General features: G+C 47.8%; 1 protein-coding gene across 1 annotated transcript; it reads left to right on the top strand.

Moving 5' to 3' along the window:
• Positions 1-1,348: 1,348 nt before the first annotated feature.
• LOC115187303 (ell-associated factor Eaf) lies at positions 1,349-22,889 on the top strand (the record flags this gene model as incomplete). The annotated part of the gene is given in 3 exon segments (XM_029746366.1): positions 1,349-1,509; positions 2,611-3,284; positions 22,834-22,889. Coding segments are annotated over 2 exon segments (660 nt in total), but the record flags the coding sequence as incomplete, so codon positions are not given.
• Positions 22,890-23,107: the final 218 nt, after the last annotated feature.

Here is a 23,107-nt window from a genome sequence, read left to right as displayed (position 1 = left end):
CAACAACGGCTCAGTGCGAAATGGTAGGCCACACAAGCTCACAGAATGGGACTGCCGAGTGCTGAAGCATGCAGCATGTAAAAATCGTCTGTCCTTCGTTGCAACACTCACAACAGAATTCCAAACTTCCTCTGGAAGCAACATCAGCACAAGAACTGTCCATCGGGAGCTTCATGAAATGGGTTTCCATGGCTGAGCAGCACACAAGCCTAAGATCACCATGCGCAATGCCAAGCGTTGGCTGGAGTGGTGTACAGCTTGCCGCCAATGGACTCTGGAGCAGTGGAAATGCGTTCTCTGGAATGATGAATCATGCTTCACCACTAAACAACATAGTAGTTACATGCAGAGTGCCAACTGTAAAGTTTGGTGGAGTAGGAATAATGGTCTGGGGCTGTTTTTCATGGTTCGGGCTAGGCCCCTTAGTTCCAGTGAAGGGAAATGTTAAGGCTACAGCATACAATGACATTCTAGAAGATTCTGTGCTTCCAACTTTGTGGCAACAGTTTGGGGAAGGCCCTTCCTGTTTCAGCATGACAATGCCATTTGTCCACAAAGCGAGGTCCATACAGAAATGGTTTGTTGAGATTGGTGTGGAAGAACTTGACTGGCCTGCACAGAGTCCTGAGCTCAAACCCATCGAACACCTTTGGGATGAATTGGAACACCGACTGCAAGCCAGGCCTAATCGCCCAACATCAGTGCCCAACCTCGCTAATGCTCTTGTGGCTGAATGGAAGCAAGTCCCCACAGCAATGTTCCAACATCTAGTGGAAAGTCTTCCCAGAAGAGTGGAGGCTGTTATAGCAGCAAAGGGGGACCAACTCCACATTAAGGCCCATGATGTTGGAATGAGATGTTCGACCAGCAGGTGTCTACATTCTTTTGGTAATGTAGTTTGTCATTTTAAATTCCTTAACAGCGCTAATATTGTTTCCCCAATAATTCCTGTATTTAAAAAAAAGGTCAACTTTTATAAACCAGCATAACATGTTATAAAAACTAATCCGGTTAAGCAGCTGCAATAGCTAGCAGTCTATATGAAAATACATCATTTAAATTCTCCTTATCGTCTTGCTAGTGCATGGAAGATAGCGTTTGATTTTTACCAGGCAGAACCAATCGAGCAACGATCGGACTCAAACACACAATTTAGCTTTGAGAAAGTTTTAGGATATTTTTATTGAAATGATTCCCTTCACTGTAATCCAAAAAATAATTGCAATAGAAATCCATTGACGACCCACGGTACCCAGATGATTTTCGGGGTTTTGAATATCGAAAATAAGAGCGAGATACGAGGTGTGAGAATGAGCTGCGAACACGGTCCATGTTCTGCTATTGATTAGTCTGGTCTGGGTGAAATCCGACTTCTGCATTGACGGTTCGTCACATTTCACGCTGACATCGAGCGAATACCCGCCACGGTCCATATACACACACGGCTCTAAATATTATCGACTGATCGCACTTCGGGAATACAGTAGACAACGTAGCGTGTATTTAAAGGTAAGTGACTGAGAAAACATGGTATAATGGAACAACAAACGGGTATTTTCCTCAACGCCGAACGAAGAGGTGAATCCCACTTTTTTTTTTAGCTCGAATTAAATCTATCTGGTGATGTTTTTTCTTTGAAATTTGAGGTTCGACACTTTTCATTCAGTCAGAGGAAAAAGCTCGGTTCCTTCTGGCCATGGCCGGGCTTCTGGGTTTGGATACGCTTTCTCTCCGTCGGGACTGACGGGAACTAGCTAAATTGATTCAGTACTAGCTTTAAACTTAACTAGCTGACATTAGCTACTAATGGTAAGTTTCTACGCTATTGTTTTACATACTGGTAACCAGAGTCGTTTAAAGGGAATTCAAGGTAATGGGTGACTAACGTTAGCTTGGTTTTCTCTCTGGTGTTTCAGACGGTGGGAGGAGGGGTTGCTTCGTTGACAGAGAGCGATGGCTAGCTAATATGCTATTAGTTGGCTAACTATTCTAGCTAACTGTCTGAATAAGTTGACGACGTACTCAGTCAAACTATCAAAACTAACCCCAAAACTTTACACAACGTTAGACACGGCCACGAATGATCTGTGTAGTGTGTTACTACTGGTAGTTTGTTGTAACCGAGTATCGGTGCTAAACCGTGTGTTATTGTAAGTTAGCATGCTAGTTAGCCATGGCGTTATAGGATACGGTGCCCTGGGCGCTTTTCACGGAAGTATACTGTACCCAGTTAGCTAGATGAATAAACTAAGTTAGAGTCTATTCCTAGAAAACATTAACCGCTGTAGTTTACAAAAAAAAATATTATTTATAAAGTGAGAGTTGGCTAAATGTTTGTGTGAAAAGGGACGAGCTCAGTTTATTTCTGTGTGATCCATGAGTCCTGGGAATGGAGACAGTTTTGTTTACGCTTCAGGAAACTATGTCACAAAATAGTTTGACATTTCAAAGCTACGTAGTTATAAACAACAGCTTTCTATGAGAAGCTTTTTAAAACCGGTTGTTTAGGCTGGTTGGTTATCTAACGTTACATTTTCCAACCAGTCATCTACTGTTTGTTCCAAAGTTGTATTTTTATAATTATTGTTATTTTATTTTTTTTAAAGAAAGATTTTCTGGTGAGGAAACGAGGGAATACAGAGAACGACAGACAAGAAAACGAGGAAACCACCAAAAGGAAATGCCAATCGCAGCCACGGGTCAACTGACGACTCAGGAACCCCGTATTTTCTCCCGACTGCCCTCCACCCCGGAGCCTGTACCAAAAGGGGGTAATTTATGTGACGTTGCGGGGGCAGTAGCTGAGTCGCAGGAGCGAACAGAATACGGGGGCGCCGAGGGGGGCAGGGGAGGACTAGTAGCCAGCTACAGTCAGACCAGCGGCGCTAGGGGATTTCTGCCGCTTCGTTCTTCCAACTCCAACGGTTCTCCTCCGCAATCCCCTCCCACGTCCTCCCCCCTCGCCTCATCTTTCTTCCATCACCACCCCTATCAAATGGCCATGGAGCCGCCCAGGACTCGATCGCGTTCTCGGTCTGGATTCTACCAGCAGTATGGTGCGACCGGCCCCGGGATTAATGCCAACGGGGGAATCGGACCTAACCACCATCATCACCACAGCCAGCAGCAGCATCATCAACAGCAGCACAACTCGGGTTGCTCACCCCTTGGAGCTCACAGCCACCACACGGAGCAGCACAGCATACGAGCCCTGGGATCTAACGTCTCCCCTGGTGCTCAGAGGCAGTCGGGACCGCCTGGAGCACATCGCATCTCGCCCGCTGGTAAGCCTTCTCTCCCTTCCTCAGCACTGCTCTCATTTCTTGGTTCTTGTGTAGTGTCTGTGTGTTGGCTATCCTTGACCCGACCAGCTAGAGAATCTCCTCTAGGGTCTCTTGTTGTCGCCTCTGCTCTAGTGTCCGGAGACTGAGGAAATGTGTGTGTTTCTGTGACGGCACACAACACTGTGTGTGTGTCAGAGAATACCCAGGCAGAGAAAGAGAGGGGCAGTGAGGTGAGACAGAGAACTCAATCTGGTTTAACGCACTAAGGATCGGCTTCTGAAAGGGAGAGCAGGGGGGATGGGACTAGGCAGGCAGCTATATCGTGTTGGCATGGTAATGTGTGTGTGTGTGTCTGCACATTAGTTCTATTCTAATTAAGTAGACGCTGTTATGTGCCGCCACAGAGCTGCAGCTTGATGGTTATTACATAGTAGTTACATGGAACAAGCGGTCTGTAACACACAGCGTTTTAGCTTTGTGCATGATGCTGCCAAGATGCACTGAGATGAACTCTAGTCTGTCTGTCTTCTCTGTCTTTCTCTCTCCGCTTGTTCCTCTCTCTAGCTCTGTCTGTCTGTCCGTCCGCCTCTGTCTGTCTCTGTCTGGCCGTGGGTTAAACAGGTCAGAAGAGAGTCATTCCATTTTTGTAGTAGCTATTACAGATGAACAAGATGATACAAGGCTACAAATACTGGACACAAGTAATGGCAGAATACAGTGATATCATGGATGTAGTACAATGACATGTTGGTCTAGATGTAGTCTTTCTTCTAGTAAATAATCAGGTTTGTCTGACATTGTGTAGGCTGTTCCGTGACTGTGGTCCTGTATGGCTCAGTTGGTAGAGCGTAGAGCTGGCAATGCCAGGGTTGTGGGTTCCATTCCCCGCTCCACCCATACGTAAAATCTTCTTTATTTTTAACCTTTTATTTAACTAGGCAAGTCAGTTAACAACAAATTCTTATTTACAATGACGGCCTAACCCGGACGGCGCTGGGCCAATTGTGGGCAGCACTATGGGACTCCCAATCACGGCCAGTTGTGATACAGCCAGGAATCGAACCAGGGTGTCTGTAGTGACGCCTCTAGCACTGAGATGCAGTGCCTTAGACCGCTGCGCTACCAGAGTTAAAAACAGCGAGATCCTGCTACAATAACAAAATACAGCCTTCCGACATGGGTCATGTTCATTAGGCACCCAACGGAAGAAAACGGACTTGAACGGAGGGAGTAACATGAACTGGTCCAATAAGAATAGCTTGTTTCAGTTCCAAACCTAGCTCAACTGAAACGGAGTTCAACAACCACAGTCACTTATTAACTCTGGAGAAGATGACATCTATAGACCGTATTGAATGGAAAAACACCACAGATGAATCTCCCCTCGTTCTCTCTCATCTAAATATAGGTCAATATCCAGACAAGTTGTGTGTTACATTCCGCTTGATCAGGTGACAGATTCTACACGTCATTAAATTACATCCACTCTAGCACTACCACCACACAGTACCATTGTGTTCTTCCTGGTAGTTACAGGCCTACTACTCAGTGAAGTCTAGTTGGTTTCTGTCACAATCTAAAATGCAATTTAGTAGACAATTGTATCCAAAGCTACTTAGCCATCCGTACATACTAAGGGCTCCCGAGTGGAGCAGCGGTCTAAGGCACTGCATCTCCCTGCTAGAGGTGTTACTACAGACCCTGGTTTGATTCCAGGCTGTATCACAGCCGGCCGTGATTGGGAATCCCATAGGGCGGCATACAATTGGCCCAACGTCGGCTGCGGTAGGCCGTCATTGTAAATAAGAATTTGTTCTTAACTGACTTGCCTAGTTAAATAAAGGTAAAATAATACAAAAGGTAAAATATAAATTCTAGCTGGATTGGTAGGGGGGCATTGTTTGACAGTTGTGGTTGTTATAGTAACTAGGCTGTGTAAAATATAAATAACTTTCACACAGTGGCCCGTGTACTGAACCAGAAAACACAGTATAGACTTTCTGCTCTATAGGGAACAGGACCTGGTGAGAGTCTCTCCCTCTAGACTGTACAGCTAACTCCCCAGCCCACACACACACACACACACTACCTCATTCTGCTCTATAGGGAACAGGACCTGGTGAGAGTCTCTCCCTCTAGACTGTACAGCTAACTCCCCAGCCCCCCCCCCCCCCCCCCCCCCACACACACACACACACACACACACACACACACACACACACACACACACTACCTCATTCTGCTCTATAGGGAACAGGACCTGGTGAGAGTCTCTCCCTCTAGACTGTACAGCTAACTCCCCAGCATACACACACACACACACACACACACACACACACACACACACACACACACACACACACACTAATCGTGAATCCCTGGTAGCGCTACACTGTGTGTGGTGTTAAACTCAGAGCAGCTCTTACTGACATCCACTCTCCCAGACAGGTATTTCCAGTCGCAGCGTACCATTCACTGACACACACACACACACACACCTGAATACAGCTGCAACGTAAAACATAAAACGCTCAAACACACTCAGCATCATTTCATATGAGCAGAATGAGGTAGTGTGTGTGTGTGTTGGGGAGTTAGCTGTACAGTCTAGAGGGAGAGACTCACCAGGTCCTGTTCCCTATAGAGCAGAATGAGGTAGTGTGTGTGCTGGGGAGTTAGCTGTAGAGTCTAGAGGGAGAGACTCTCACCAGGTCCTGTTCCCTATAGAGCAGAATGAGGTAGTGTGTGTGTGTGTGTGTGTGTGTGTGTGTGTGTGTGTGTGTGTGGGTGTGGGCTGGGGAGTTAGCTGTACAGTCTAGAGGGAGAGACTCTCACCAGGTCCTGTTCCCTATAGAGCAGAATGAGGTTGTGGGTGTGGGCTGGGGAGTTAGCTGTACAGTCCAGAGGGAGAGACTCTCCCCAGGTCCTGTTCCCTATAGAGCAGAATGAGGTAGTGTGTGTGTGTGTGTGTGTGTGTGTGCTGGGGAGTTAGCTGTACAGTCTAGAGGGAGAGACTCACCAGGTCCTGTTCCCTATAGAGCAGAATGAGGTTGTGTGTGTGTGTGTGTGTGTGAGAGAGAGAGAACATGGGGGGATGGAAAAGAGAGGGAGAGGAGAGTGGGAGAGACATGATGACAGTAGGGATAGGGGGGATGGAGAGGAGAGTGGGAGAGACATGATGACAGTAGGGATAGGGGGGATGGAGAGGAGAGTGGGAGAGACATGATGACAGTAGGGATAGGGGGGATGGAGAGGAGAGTGGGAGAGACATGATGACAGTAGGGATAGCGGGGATGGAGAGGAGAGTGGGAGAGACATGATGACAGTAGGGATAGGGGGGATGGAAAAGAGAGGGAGACAGATGAGAGCAGTCTCTAGCGTCATCATGCCAGTAAGCTTCATCCTCACCACCAGTACTGTCAGTTTGGTGTTTCATCCCCCTTTGGTTTGGGGAGGTGCCAGCTGATCCTAGGTCTGTGGTTAAGTTAGTATCTAATGGTTAAAGTGACGGTTGGGGGAGAGAAGCAGATCCTAGGTCTGTGGTTAAGTTAGTATCTAATGGTTAAAGTAACGGTTGGGGGAGAGAAGCTGATCATAGATTGGTTAAACAGTAGCTCAATATCTGTGGCATGCAGAATTGTGTAAATTGATTGTTGGAATGGCCATTTCTGTCCAAACGGATTTTGATCTGGAGAGGTGAATGACTGACTGAAAAATACACACACACACAATGCCAAGTCACAAGTTCCTGTGTATGTAGCAGGATGTGCATTCTGTAGCGTGTGTGTGTGTGTGTGTGTGTGTGTGTGTGTGTGTTGTCATTGGAGGGCCTGTTTCCTCATTTTCCCCATATCCTCTACACACACACTCACACCACTTGTGCCCATGTAGGAGAATAAGAAAACCCTTTCAAATGTAGCCGTGTGTACCAGATGTCCTTCTCCACATCCACTTGTGTTTAATAAGGAGGAGGCTCCTGAGGACAAGCTTAGGACTGCTGTGTGTGTGTGTGTGTGTGTGTTTGTTTGTCTATAGCACCTACACCATCTGTTTCTCATGCTTACTATATGAGTTCCAAATAGCACCCTATTCCCTACATGCTGCACTAGATGTCTTGGTTCCTCAATAGAACGTCTATTATCTGTGTGTGTGTGTGTGGCTTGTCTTCCCACGCTGGTCACCTGCACTAGGGATGAAAGCTAATGATCCCTCTTCCCTCTGCTCTCCTCCTTGAAGGTCCTCTGTACCCCTCCTCCACTCCTCTCCTTTCCTCCTTGAACGTCCTCTGTACCTCTCTACTCTCCTCCCTTTCTGCATCCTTCCTTGTACCCCTCTCCTCTCTCTGCCCCTCCTTCATCCTTACCTCTCCATCTCTCTCTTTCTCCTCTGTCGCTTTTGTCTGAAGAGGGTTTCACTCAATGTTCCTCCTGAAAGAGGGGTTAGTCTGTCTGTTTTTACACTTTATTGTTTAGGGGGTTCACCTACCTCCGCTCTGATACCACAACTAAACACTGCCTATATCCCAAAATAACACCCTATTCCCTATAAAGTGCACTACTTAAGAACAGGGCCCTTTGGGCCTCTAGTTAAAGGTAGTGCACTATGTAGGGAATAGGGTGCCATTTGGGACACAGTCACGTTGCATGGAGAGGATCATTGTCACTTAAGAAAGGATCTATAGATATTAATACACAGACCCAGAATAGATAGATATATATTTGTATGTTTATGGGGGAGGAAAATACAGTCTCAAGGAGGACCGAGGCGTTTTAATACCATTCAGAATGAACCAGACCAGGGACAGGGCTTTTGTTTGTAGGTTTCTAAGTCTAGGCTGTTAGTCTTTCTGAGGGGAGGGCTGATGCGGCCTGCCTGAGGGGGGGGGGCTGATGCGGCCTGCCTGAGGGGGGAGGGCTGACGGGGCCTGCCTGAGGGGGGAGGGGGCTGATGCGGCCTGCCTGAGGGGGGGGGGGGGAGGGCTGACGGGGCCTGCCTGAGGGGGGAGGGCTGACGGGGCCTGCCTGAGGGGGGAGGGCTGACGGGGCCTGCCTGAGGGGGGAGGGGTGACGGGGCCTGCCTGAGGGGGGGAGGGCTGACGGGGCCTGCCTGAGGGGGGGAGGGCTGACGGGGCCTGCCTGAGGGCTGACGGGGCCTGCCTGAGGGGGGAGGGCTGACGGGGCCTGCCTGAGGGGGGAGGGCTGACGGGGCCTGCCTGAGGGGGGGAGGGCTGACGGGGCCTGCCTGAGGGGGAGGTCGCTGACGGGGCCTGCCTGAGGGCTGACGGGGCCTGCCTGAGGGGGGGAGGGCTGACGGGGCCTGCCTGAGGGGGGAGGGCTGACGGGGCCTGCCTGAGGGGGGAGGGCTGACGGGGCCTGCCTGAGGGGGGAGGGCTGATGCGGCCTGCCTGAGGGGGGAGGGCTGACGGGGCCTGCCTGAGGGGGGAGGGCTGACGGGGCCTGCCTGAGGGGGAGGGCTGACGGGGCCTGCCTGAGGGGGAGAATGTGTCGGCCAAAGAGAGAATGAGGGGGAGGGAGGGGTTGACACTTGTCATTTCTCCTATGTTCATGAGTTCTCACCAACAAGAGGCACAAGCCCCACTGGCCAAATCTGCACTCTTTCTATCATGTTCTCTCTTCTCTCTCTAGTTAGGTTTCTGTTTCCTCTCTCCTTCACCCTCTTTCCCTTCTCTCTTTCTGTTCTTCTCTCTGTTTTAAGCCTGTCTCTTCTCTCTCTGTTTAGTTTCTGTTGTAACAGTTATGCTGTGTGTGTGTGTGTGTGTGTGTGTGTGTGTGTGTGTGTGTGTGTGTGTGTGTGTGTGTGTGTGTGTGTGTGTGTGTGTGTGTGGGGTGTGAAGTAAGTGTAGCAGCAGCAGAGCACAGTACAGCTGGGCAGCTTCAAATTCCCCTGAAGTTGTAGAGAGAGACAGAAATGGAGAGGGAGGATTGAAGGACAACAATATAGTGACTAGAGGGAAAAGACTCAGCTTGGCTTTTGGAAGAGTGGACAGAAGGAGAGTCTCTCGGCTGAGCCCTGTCTGTCAGTGAAGCAGGAAGAGAGAGTGAGTGAGGGAGAGGAGGACAAAAGGAGGAGGGCTGATGCAGTCCTCCTCGGCTGAGCCCTGTCTGTCAGTGAAGCAGGAAGAGAGAGTGAGGGAGAGGAGGACAGAAGGAGAGTCTCTCGGCTGGGCCCTGTCTGTCAGTGAAGCAGGAAGAGAGAGTGAGGGAGAGGAGGACAGAAGGAGAGTCTCTCGGCTGGGCCCTGTCTGTTAGTGAAGCAGGAAGAGAGGGTGAGTGGAGAGTAAAGGAGAGAAGGTTCATGTGGTGTGTGTGTGTGTGGGGGGGGTTTACATGTGTAGTGTTGGTGAGTTCTGGTTTTAGAGTGAAAGCGTTAGGGAGTGGCCTGTGTGTGTGGGCCTTGTTTACTGGCTGTCTGGGTGGGCTGGCTTTGGAGCAGGAGGAACAGAACTGTGTCAGTAGCACAGAGGGTTTTTCACAAATAGATCCCTGTTTAGTGTATTACATTAGACCACAACACTGTTGGGTCCTGTTTAACACTAGTGACCAGAGCTCTGTTGGGTCCTGTTTAACACTAGTGACCAGAGCTCTGTTGGGTCCTCTTTAACATTAGTGACCAGAGCTCTGTTGGGTCCTGTTTAACACTAGTGACCAGAGCTCTGTTGGGTCCTCTTTAACACTAGTGACCAGAGCTCTGTTGGGTTCTGTTTAACACTAGTGACCAGAGCTCTATTGGGTCCTGTTTAACACTAGTGACCAGAGCTCTATTGGGTCCTGTTTAACACTAGTGACCAGAGCTCTGTTGGGTCCTGTTTAACACTAGTGACCAGAGCTCTGTTGGGTCCTGTAACACTAGTGACCAGAGCTCTGTTGGGTCCTGTTTAACACTAGTGACCAGAGCTCTGTTGGGTCCTGTTTAACACTAGTGACCAGAGCTCTGTTGGGTCCTGTAACACTAGTGACCAGAGCTCTGTTGGGTCCTGTTTAACACTAGTGACCAGAGCTCTGTTGGGTCCTGTTTAACACTAGTGACCAGAGCTCTGTTGGGTCCTGTAACACTAGTGACCAGAGCTCTGTTGGGTCCTGTAACACTAGTGACCAGAGCTCTGTTGGGTCCTGTTTAACTTCTTGCGGATTAGTGTCTGTCTGTGTTGTGTTCAGATATCTTAAGATCTTCCTGTGTGTCTCTCACGCCTCTCTCTCTCTCCTCTCTCCTTACTTTCTCGCCTCTTTCTCTCGCCTCTCAATTTCTCTCGTTTTTCGATGTGAAAAGTTAGTAAGAAATAATCTCACCAGCTACTGATAAAAGAGAGATGGAGGTGGAACGATATGAAAAAGAGGAGAGCTAGACGGGGATGTGTTAATGAGAGAGGGAGGGATGGAGAGGATGAGAGAGGGGGGGTATGACATGAAGAAGAGATGTGGGGGGCTGGTGATGCGTAGAGAGAGGGTGTAATGTGTTGGAGGGAGAAATGGTGACAAAATAATGGAGGGAGGAGGAGAAGAGGAAATGGATAGAAATAGCTGATGCACTCTGAAGCTGATCCCTGTCTCTCTCTCTCTGTCCCACCATCCCCTGTCTCTCTCTCTCTGTCCCACCATCCCCTGTCTCTCTCTCTCTCTCTGTCCCACCATCCCCTGTCTCTCTCTGTCTGTCCCACCATCCCCTGTCTCTCTCTCTCTGTCCCACCATCCCCTGTCTCTCTCTCTCTGTCCCACCATCCCCTGTCTCTCTCTCTCTGTCCCACCATCCCCTGTCTCTCTCTCTCTGTCCCACCATCCCCTGTCTCTCTCTCTCTCTGTCCCACCATCCCCTGTCTCTCTCTCTCTGTCCCACCATCCCCTGTCTCTCTCTCTGTCTGTCCCACCATCCCCTGTCCTCTCTCTCTGTCCCACCATCCCCTGTCTCTCTCTCTCTGTCCCACCATCCCCTGTCTCTCTCTCTCTGTCCCACCATCCCCTGTCTCTCTCTCTCTGTCCCACCATCCCCTGTCTCTCTCTCTCTGTCCCACCATCCCCTGTCTCTCTCTCTCTGTCCCACCATCCCCTGTCTCTCTCTCTGTCCCACCATCCCCTGTCTCTCTCTCTCTGTCCCACCATCCCCTGTCTCTCGCTCTCTCTGTCCCACCATCCCCTGTCTCTCTCTCTCTCTGTCCCACCATCCCCTGTCTCTCTCTCTCTCTCTCTGTCCCACCATCCCCTGTCTCTCTCTGTCTGTCCCACCATCCCCTGTCTCTCTCTCTCTCTGTCCCACCATCCCCTGTCTCTCTCTCTCTCTGTCCCACCATCCCCTGTCTCTCTCTCTCTCTGTCCCACCATCCCCTGTCTCTCTCTCTCTCTGTCCCACCATCCCCTGTCTCTCTCTCTCTCTCTGTCCCACCATCCCCTGTCTCTCTCTCTCTCTCTGTCCCACCATCCCCTGTCTCTCTCTCTCTCTGTCCCACCATCCCCTGTCTCTCTCTCTCTCTGTCCCACCATCCCCTGTCTCTCTCTCTCTCTGTCCCACCATCCCCTGTCTCTCTCTCTCTCTGTCCCACCATCCCCTGTCTCTCTCTCTCTCTGTCCCACCATCCCCTGTCTCTCTCTCTCTCTGTCCCACCATCCCCTGTCTCTCTCTCTCTCTGTCCCACCATCCCCTGTCTCTCTCTCTCTCTGTCCCACCATCCCCTGTCTCTGTCCCACCATCCCCTGTCTCTCTCTCTCTCTCTCCCACCATCCCCCTTACAGCTGATGCACTCTGAAGCTTACAGAAAATCAATAGCAGTCAAGAGAAGCCACAATCTCTCTCTCTCTCCATCCTCTTTCTCCTGGATCTCCCCCTCCCTCCCCTCTCTGTCCCACCATCCCCAATCTCTTCTCCTCTCTGCTCCCCTCCATATATCTTACCCATGCCTCTATCTCCCCCTCCCCCAGTCTCTCCTCTCCTTTATTTTCCACATCCCCATGGCAACCCTGACACATCCACTTTATTTCCCCCCCCTCACGGCATCCCTGACACATCCACTCTATCCCCCCCTCACCCATGGCATCCCTGACACATCCACTCTATCCCCCCCTCACCCATGGCATCCCTGACACATCCATTCTATCCCCCCCTTCACCCATGGCATCCCTGACACATCCACTCTATCCCCCCTCACCCATGGCATCCCTGACACATCCACTCTATCCCCCCCTCACCCATGGCATCCCTGACACATCCACTCTATCCCCCCCTTCACCCATGGCATCCCTGATACATCCACTCTATCCCCCCTCACCCATGGCATCCCTGACACATCCACTCTATCCCCCCCTTCACCCATGGCATCCCTGACACATCCACTCTATCAGGCCTGCTGTCCTGTTCCTTCCTGTCCCATTGTGTGTGTGTGTGTGGAGTCATTTGGGACTCCAGTGTCCACTTGGGAGAAGTCAAGGACAGACCAGGGCTGTAGTGTCAGTACCTCTGGTAGTGTGATGTGACGTCACCTCAGTCAGACCTCCAGAAGGAAAACAAACCAGCTGAATGGAAGATGAAACAGAGTAACAGTCTGGTGGTGATGTCATCTGAAAACGGCTGCTTTAATCCTGGATTACTGGCTTTGGTGCGTGTGTGTTTGGGGTGTGTGTTTGGTGTGTGTGTTTGCTGTGTGTGTGTGTTTGGGGTGTGTGTTTGGTGTGTGTGTTTGGTGCGTGTGTGTGTGTGTTTGCTATATTGTTTTCTGCTTCTGAATGTAAGGACTGTAGCTAGTCCTTTTCTCTCTCTGATCTCTCTCTCTCACACACAAGACACTAACTCGCACAAACATGTTTGTATGTTGAGGTCCAGATGTTTGATAATCAAAACAACAATAGGGGTTAAATCTCTAAGCCTTTCATGGCCTTAGCATCATCTAGTCTCTATAGTCTCTATGGCCTTAGCATCATCTAGTCTCTATAGTCTCTATAGCCTCTATAGCCTTAGCATCATCTAGTCTCTATAGTCTCTATAGCCTCTATGGCCTTAGCATCATCTAGTCTCTATAGTCTCTATAGCCTTAGTATCATCTAGTCTCTATAGTCTCTATAGCCTTAGTATCATCTAGTCTCTATAGTCTCTATGGCCTTAGCATCATCTAGTCTCTATAGTCTCTATAGTCTTAGTATCATCTAGTCTCTATAGTCTCTATAGCCTTAGCATCATCTAGTCTCTATAGCCTTAGTATCATCTAGTCTCTATAGTCTCTATAGCCTTAGTATCATCTAGTCTCTATAGTCTCTATGGCCTTAGCATCATCTAGTCTCTATAGCCTTAGCATCATCTAGTCTCTATAGTCTCTATAGCCTTAGCATCATCTAGTCTCTATAGTCTCTATAGCCTTAGTATCATCTAGTCTCTATGGCCTTAGTATCATCTAGTCTCTATAGCCTCTATAGCCTTAGCATCATCTAGTCTCTATAGTCTCTATAGCCTTAGTATCATCTAGTCTCTATAGTCTCTATAGCCTTAGTATCATCTAGTCTCTATAGTCTCTATAGCCTTAGTATCATCTAGTCTCTATAGTCTCTATAGCCTTAGTATCATCTAGTCTCTATAGCCTTAGCATCATCTAGTCTCTATAGTCTCTATAGCCTTAGCATCATCTAGTCTCTATAGTCTCTATAGCCTTAGTATCATCTAGTCTCTATAGTCTCTATAGTCTCTATAGCCTTAGTATCATCTAGTCTCTATAGCCTTAGTATCATCTAGTCTCTATAGCCTTAGCATCATCTAGTCTCTATAGCCTTAGTATCATCTAGTCTCTATAGCCTTAGTATCATCTAGTCTCTATAGTCTCTATAGCCTTAGTATCATCTAGTCTCTATAGCCTTAGCATCATCTAGTCTCTATAGCCTTAGCATCATATAGTCTCTATAGCCTTAGCATCATCTAGTCTCTATAGTCTCTATAGCCTTAGTATCATCTAGTCTCTATAGCCTTAGCATCATCTAGTCTCTATAGTCTCTATAGTCCTCTATAGTCTCTATAGCCTTAGCATCATCTAGTCTCTATAGTCTCTATAGCCTTAGCATCATATAGTCTCTATAGCCTTAGTATCATCTAGTCTCTATAGCCTTAGCATCATCTAGTCTCTATAGTCTCTATAGCCTTAGTATCATCTAGTCTCTATAGCCTTAGTATCATCTAGTCTCTATAGTCTCTATAGCCTTAGCATCATCTAGTCTCTATAGTCTCTATAGTCTCTATAGCCTTAGCATCATCTAGTCTCTATAGCCTTAGCATCATCTAGTCTCTATAGTCTCTATAGTCTTAGTATCATCTAGTCTCTATGGCCTTAGTATCATCTAGTCTCTATAGTCTCTATAGCCTTAGTATCATCTAGTCTCTATAGCCTTAGTATCATCTAGTCTCTATAGTCTCTATAGTCTCTATAGCCTTAGCATCATCTAGTCTCTATAGTCTCTATAGTCTCTATAGCCTTAGCATCATCTAGTCTCTATAGCCTTAGCATCATCTAGTCTCTATAGTCTCTATAGTCTTAGTATCATCTAGTCTCTATGGCCTTAGTATCATCTAGTCTCTATAGTCTCTATAGCCTTAGTATCATCTAGTCTCTATAGTCTCTATAGCCTTAGTATCATCTAGTCTCTATAGTCTCTATAGCCTTAGTATCATCTAGTCTCTATAGTCTTAGTATCATCTAGTGTCTATAGTCTCTATAGCCTTAGCATCATCTAGTCTCTATAGTCTTAGTATCATCTAGTCTCTATAGTCTCTATAGCCTTAGTATCATCTAGTCTCTATAGTCTCTATAGCCTTAGTATCATCTAGTCTCTATAGTCTCTATAGCCTTAGTATCATCTAGTCTCTATAGTCTCTATAGCCTTAGTATCATCTAGTCTCTATAGTCTTAGTATCATCTAGTCTCTATAGTCTCTATAGCCTTAGTATCATCTAGTCTCTATAGTCTCTATAGCCTTAGTATCATCTAGTCTCTATAGTCTCTATAGCCTTAGTATCATCTAGTCTCTATAGTCTCTATAGCCTTAGTATCATCTAGTCTCTATAGTCTCTATAGCCTTAGCATCATCTAGTCTCTATAGTCTTAGTATCATCTAGTCTCTATAGTCTCTATAGCCTTAGTATCATCTAGTCTCTATAGTCTCTATAGTCTTAGCATCATCTAGTCTCTATAGCCTTAGTATCATCTAGTCTCTATAGTCTTAGTATCATCTAGTCTCTATAGTCTCTATAGCCTTAGTATCATCTAGTCTCTATAGCCTTAGTATCATCTAGTCTCTATAGTCTCTATAGCCTTAGCATCATCTAGTCTCTATAGCCTTAGCATCATCTAGTCTCTATAGCCTCTATAGCCTTAGCATCATCTAGTCTCTATAGCCTTAGTATCATCTAGTCTCTATAGCCTTAGCATCATCTAGTCTCTATAGTCTCTATAGCCTTAGTATCATCTAGTCTCTATAGTCTCTATAGCCTTAGCATCATCTAGTCTCTATAGCCTCTATAGCCTTAGCATCATCTAGTCTCTATAGCCTTAGTATCATCTAGTCTCTATAGTCTCTATAGCCTTAGTAGCATCTAGTCTCTATAGTCTCTATAGCCTTAGTAGCATCTAGTCTCTATAGCCTCTATAGCCTTAGTATCATCTAGTCTCTATAGCCTTAGCATCATCTAGTCTCTATAGCCTTAGCATCATCTAGTCTCTATAGCCTTAGCATCATCTAGTCTCTATAGCCTTAGTATCATCTAGTCTCTATAGCCTTAGCATCATCTAGTCTCTATAGTCTCTATAGCCTTAGCATCATCTAGTCTCTATAGTCTCTATAGCCTTAGTATCATCTAGTCTCTATAGTCTCTATAGCCTTAGCATCATCTAGTCTCTATAGCCTTAGTATCATCTAGTCTCTATAGCCTTAGTATCATCTAGTCTCTATAGCCTTAGCATCATCTAGTCTCTATAGCCTTAGCATCATCTAGTCTCTATAGCCTTAGTATCATCTAGTCTCTATAGTCTCTATAGCCTTAATATCATCTAGTCTCTATAGCCTTAGTATCATCTAGTCTCTATAGCCTTAGTATCATCTAGTCTCTATTGTCTCTATAGCCTTAGTATCATCTAGTCTCTATAGCCTTAGCATCATCTAGTCTCTATAGCCTCTATAGCTTTAGCATCATCTAGTCTCTATAGCCTTAGCATCATCTAGTCTCTATAGTCTCTATAGCCTTAGCATCATCTAGTCTCTATAGTCTCTATAGCCTTAGTATCATCTAGTCTCTATAGTCTCTATAGCCTTAGTATCATCTAGTCTCTATAGTCTCTATAGCCTTAGCATCATCTAGTCTCTATAGTCTCTATAGCCTTAGTATCATCTAGTCTCTATAGTCTCTATAGCCTTAGCATCATCTAGTCTCTATAGCCTTAGTATCATCTAGTCTCTATAGCCTTAGCATCATCTAGTCTCTATAGCCTTAGTATCATCTAGTCTCTATAGTCTCTATAGCCTTAATATCATCTAGTCTCTATAGCCTTAGTATCATCTAGTCTCTATAGCCTTAGTATCATCTAGTCTCTATAGTCTCTATAGCCTTAGTATCATCTAGTCTCTATAGCCTTAGCATCATCTAGTCTCTATAGCCTCTATAGCTTTAGCATTATCTAGTCTCTATAGCCTTAGTATCATCTAGTCTCTATAGTCTCTATAGCCTTAGCATCATCTAGTCTCTATAGTCTCTATAGCCTTAGCATCATCTAGTCTCTATAGTCTCTATAGCCTTAGTATCATCTAGTCTCTATAGTCTCTATAGCCTTAGTATCATCTAGTCTCTATAGTCTCTATAGCCTTAGTATCATCTAGTCTCTATGGCCTTAGTATCATCTAGTCTCTATAGTCTTAGCATCATCTAGTCTCTATAGTCTCTATAGTCTTAGTATCATCTAGTCTCTATAGCCTTAGTATCATCTAGTCTCTATAGTCTCTATAGCCTTAGCATCATCTAGTCTCTATGGCCTAGGGCGAGTCTACCACTGTTAATAATGGTATCTCTGTGTCTAGGAGCCATAGGGGCCAGTCTACCACTGTTAATAATGGTATCTCTGTGTCTAGGAGCCATAGGGGCCAGTCTACCACTGTTAATAATGGTATCTCTGTGTCTAGGAGCCATAGGGGCCAGTCTACCACTGTTAATAATGGTATCTCTCTGTCTAGGAGCCATAGGGGCCAGTCTACCACTGTTAATAATGGTATCTCTGTGTCTAGGAGCCATAGGGGCCAGTCTACCACTGTTATAATGGTATCTCTGTGTCTAGGAGCCATAGGGGCCAGTCTACCACTGTTAATAATGGTATCTCTGTGTCTAGGAGCCATAGGGGCCAGTCTATACCACTGTTAATAATGGTATCTCTGTGTCTAGGAGCCATAGGGGCCAGTCTACCACTGTTAATAATGGTATCTCTGTGTCTAGGAGCCATAGGGGCCAGTCTACCACTGTTAATAATGGTATCTCTGTGTCTAGGAGCCATAGGGGCCAGTCTACCACTGTTAATAATGGTATCTCTGTGTCTAGGAGCCATAGGGGCCAGTCTACCACTGTTAATAATGGTATCTCTGTGTCTAGGAGCCATAGGGGCCAGTCTACCACTGTTAATAATGGTATCTCTGTGTCTAGGAGCCATAGGGGCCAGTCTACCACTGTTAATAATGGTATCTCTGTGTCTAGGTGCCATAGGGGCCAGTCTACCACTGTTACATTTACATTTACATTTAAGTCATTTAGCAGACGCTCTTATCCAGAGCGACTTACAAATTGGTGCATTCACCTATAATATCCAGTAGAACAAACACTTTACAATAGTGCATCTAAATCCTTTAAAGGGGGGGGGGGGGGTTAGAAGGATTACTTTATCCTATCCCAGGTATTCCTTAAAGAGGTGGGGTTTCAGGTGTCTCCGGAAGGTGGTGATTGACTCCGCTGTCCTGGCATCGTGAGGGAGATTGTTCCACCATTGGGGTGCCAGAGCGGCGAACAGTTTTGACTGGGCTGAGCGGGAACTGTGCTTCCTCAGAGGTAGGGAGGCGAGCAGGCCAGAGGTGGATGAACGCAGTGCCCTTGTTTGGGTGTAGGGCCTGATCAGAGCCTGAAGGTACGGAGGTGCCGTTCCCCTCACAGCTCCGTAGGCAAGCACCATGGTCTTGTAGCGGATGCGAGCTTCAACTGGAAGCCAGTGGAGAGAGCGGAGGAGCGGGGTGACGTGAGAGAACTTGGGAAGGTTGAACACCAGACGGGCTGCGGCGTTCTGGATGAGTTGTAGGGGTTTGATGGCACAGGCAGGGAGCCCAGCCAACAGCGAGTTGCAGTAATCCAGACGGGAGATGACAAGTGCCTGGATTAGGACCTGCGCCGCTTCCTGTGTGAGGCAGGGTCGTACTCTGCGAATGTTGTAGAGCATGAACCTACAGGATCGGGTCACCGCCTTGATGTTAGTGGAGAACGACAGGGTGTTGTCCAGGATCACGCCAAGGTTCTTAGCACTCTGGGAGGAGGACACAAGGGAGTTGTCAACCGTGATGGCGAGATCATGGAACGGGCAGTCCTTCCCCGGGAGGAAGAGCAGCTCCGTCTTGCCGAGGTTCAGCTTGAGGTGGTGATCCGTCATCCACACTGATATGTCTGCCAGACATGCAGAGATGCGATTCGCCACCTGGTTGTCAGAAGGGGGAAAGGAGAAGATTAATTGTGTGTCGTCTGCATAGCAATGATAGGAGAGACCGTGTGAGGATATGACAGAGCCAAGTGACTTGGTGTATAGCGAGAATAGGAGAGGGCCTAGAACAGAGCCCTGGGGGACACCAGTGGTGAGAGCACGTGGTGCGGAGACAGCTTCTCGCCACGCCACCTGGTAGGAGCGACCTGTCAGGTAGGACGCAATCCAAGCGTGGGCCGCGCCGGAGATGCCCAGCTCGGAGAGGGTGGAGAGGAGGATCTGATGGTTCACAGTATCAAAGGCAGCAGATTGCTCTCATCCTTCTAGACCTGAGGAGAGAGAGTTAGCTTTAGCAGTGCGGAGAGCCTCCGCGACACAGAGAAGAGCAGTCTCAGTTGAATGCCCAGTCTTGAAACCTGACTGATTAGGATCAAGAAGGTCATTCTGAGAGAGATAGCAGGAGAGCTGGCCAAGGACGGCACGTTCAAGAGTTTTGGAGAGAAAAGAAAGAAGGGATACTGGTCTGTAGTTGTTGACATCGGAGGGATCGAGTGTAGGTTTTTTCAGAAGGGGTGCAACTCTCGCTCTCTTGAAGACGGAAGGGACGTAGCCAGCGGTCAAGGATGAGTTGATGAGCGAGGTGAGGTAGGGGAGAAGGTCTCCGGAAATGGTCTGGAGAAGAGAGGAGGGGATAGGGTCAAGTGGGCAGGTTGTTGGGCGGCCGGCCGTCACAAGACGCGAGATTTCATCTGGAGAGAGAGGGGAGAAAGAGGTCAAAGCACAGGGTAGGGCAGTGTGAGCAGGACCAGCGGTGTCGCTTGACTTAGCAAACGAGGATCGGATGTCGTCAACCTTCTTTTCAAAATGGTTGACGAAGTCATCCGCAGTGAGGGAGGAGGGGGGGGGGAGGGGGGGGGAGGATTCAGGAGGGAGGAGAAGGTAGCAAAAAGCTTCCTAGGGTTAGAGGCAGATGCTTGGAATTTAGAGTGGTAGAAAGTGGCTTTAGCAGCAGAGACAGAAGAGGAAAATGTAGAGAGGAGGGAGTGAAAGGATGCGAGGTCCGCAGGGAGGCGAGTTTTCCTCCATTTCCGCTCGGCTGCCCGGAGCCCTGTTCTGTGAGCTCGCAGTGAGTCGTCGAGCCACGGAGCAGGAGGGGAGGACCGAGCCGGCCTGGAGGATAGGGGACAGAGAAAATCAAAGGATGCAGAGAGGGAGGAGAGGAGGGTTGAGGAGGCAAAATCAGGAGATAGGTTGGAGAAGGTTTGAGCAGAGGGAAGAGATGATAGGATGGAAGAGGAGAGAGTAGCAGGAGAGAGAGAGCGAAGGTTGGGACGGCGCAATACCATCCGAGTAGGGGCAGAGTGAGAAGTTTTTGATGAGAGCGAGAGGGAAAAGGATACAAGGTAGTGGTCGGAGACTTGGAGAGGAGTTGCAATGAGATTAGTGGAAGAACAGCATCTAGTAAAGATGAGGTCAAGCGTATTGCCTGCCTTGTGAGTAGGGGGGAAGGTGAGAGGGTGAGGTCAAAAGAGGAGAGGAGTGGAAAGAAGGAGGCAGAGAGGAATGAGTCGAAGGTAGACGTGGGGAGGTTAAAGTCACCCAGAACTGTGAGAGGTGAGCCATCCTCAGGGAAGGAACTTATCAAGGCGTCAAGCTCATTGATGAACTCTCCAAGGGAACCTGGAGGGCGATAAATGATGAGGATGTTAAGCTTGAAAGGGCTGGTAACTGTGACAGCATGGAATTCAAATGAGGAGATAGACAGATGGGTCAGGGGAGAAAGAGAGAATGTCCACTTGGGAGAGATGAGGATTCCAGTGCCACCACCCCGCTGGCTCGATGCTCTAGGGGTATGCGAGAACACGTGGCCAGACGAGGAGAGAGCAGTAGGAGTAGCAGTGTTATCTGTGGTGATCCATGTTTCCGTCAGCGCCAGGAAGTCTAGGGACTGGAGGGTAGCATAGGCTGAGATGAACTCAGCCTTGTTGGCCGCAGACCGGCAGTTCCAGAGGCTGCCGGAGACCTGGAACTCCACGTGGGTCGTGCGCGCTGGGACCACCAGGTTAGAGTGGCAGCGGCCACGCGGTGTGAAGCGTTTGTATGGCCTGTGCAGAGTGGAGAGAACCGGGATCGACAGACACATAGTTGACAAGCTACAGAAGAGGCTACGCTAATGCAAAGGAGATTGGAATGACAAGTGGACTACACGTCTCGAATGTTCAGAAAGTTAAGCTTACGTTGCAGAAAATCTATTGACTAAAATGACGAAAATGATACAGTACTGCTGGCTGGTGGAGTAGGCTAGCTAGCAGTGGCTGCGTTGTTGACTTTGTTTGACCGTGTAGCTGGCTAGGTGTAGCTGGCTAGGTGACCTCGATAGTTTCAGTACTACACCTTGTCATGATACAAAAGCAACTTTGTAGCTAGCTAACATAACACTAATCAAGACGTTCCTTTGTAATGTATTTTAGTTTCTACAGTGTTACTAGTTGGCTGGGTTAGGAAAAATGGCGTCGCGGGGGACGGCAATAGCTGGCTAGCTAACCTCGGTAATTACTAAACTACACAATTATCAAGCTATGATAAAGACAACTATGTAGCTAGCTAGCCAACACTGCACTAGTCAAATCGTTCCGTTGTAAAGTATTGGTATCTACAGCGCTGCTAGTCGGTAACGGTTGGCTAGCTGTTGGCTAGCTAGCTAGCAGTGGATTAATGATGACTAGGTGTGTTGACTACGTCTGGCGTCGCGGCTGGCTACTTACTAATAATTACTCTAAACTACACAATTATCTTAGATGCAAAGACAACTAAGTAGCTGGCTCACTAACACTACACTAGTCAAGTCGTTCCGTTGTAATGTAATAGATAGTGCAGCTAGTCGGTGGAAGTTGGCTGGTTGGCTAGCTAGCAGTGTTGACTAGCTAGCTAGCAGTGATGACTACGTTAGGAGGACGAAGATAGCTAACTTCGATAATTGCTCTAAGCTACACGATTATCTTTGATACAAAGACGGCTATGTAGCTAGCTAAGAAAAGAAAAGAATTGCTCGGATCAAACAAATCAAACCGTTGTAATGTAGTGAAGTGTAATATTACCTGTGGAGTGAAGCGTAGTACGACTGCTCGCTCCAAACCGGAACTCCCTTATCTGCTGTTAATAATGGTATCTCTGTGTCTAGGAGCCATAGGGGCCAGTCTACCACTGTTCATAATGGTATCTCTGTCTAGGAGCCATAGGGGCCAGTCTACCACTGTTAATAATGGTATCTCTGTGTCTAGGAGCCATAGGGGCCAGTCTACCACTGTTAATAATGGTATCTCTGTGTCTAGGTGCCATAGGGGCCAGTCTACCACTGTTCATAATGGTATCTCTGTCTAGGAGCCATAGCGGCCAGTCTACCACTATTAATAATGGTATCTCTGTGTCTAGGTGCCATAGGGCCAGTCTACCACTGTTAATAATGGTATCTCTGTGTCTAGGAGCCATAAGGGCCAGTCTACCACTGTTAATAATGGTATCTCTGTGTCTAGGAGCCATAGGGGCCAGTCTACCACTGTTAATAATGGTATCTCTGTGTCTAGGTGCCATAGGGCCAGTCTACCACTGTTAATAATGGTATCTCTGTGTCTAGGAGCCATAGGGGCCAGTCTACCACTGTTAATATTTTTTTATTTAACTAGGCAAGTCAGTTAATAACATTCTTATTTACAATGCCTGCCTACCCAGGCCAAACCCGGACGCCACCGGGCCAATTGTGCGCTGCCCTATGGGATTCCCAATCACAGCCGGTTGTGATCCAGCCTGGATTTGAACCAGGGTCTGTAGTAACGATGGTATCTCTGTGTCTAGGAGCCGTAGGGGGGAGGAGCCATCCTGACCATGCCTGTGGAGAGGAGGGTGACAAGGTGAGACACACACACACACAGAGTCATGACATCGTGCTCCAGCAGCTCCTCTAGTGTTTACAGATATGACCTCATGGTGAAAGAGGAACTGTCAGGTCCATACCTCTGGGCCGTGTGTGGAGGAGGATGGGTTCTGTGGGTGGGACTGGGTTCTGTGGGTGGGACTGGGTTCTGTGGGTGGGACTGGGTTCTGTGGGTGGGACTGGTTGGGAGATGTT

This window comes from Salmo trutta, unplaced genomic scaffold (genome assembly GCF_901001165.1).
Source record: "Salmo trutta unplaced genomic scaffold, fSalTru1.1, whole genome shotgun sequence".
NCBI lineage: Eukaryota > Metazoa > Chordata > Actinopteri > Salmoniformes > Salmonidae > Salmo > Salmo trutta.
Note: the sequence above shows the minus strand (reverse complement) of the source record. Positions and strands in the feature narration are given on the sequence as shown.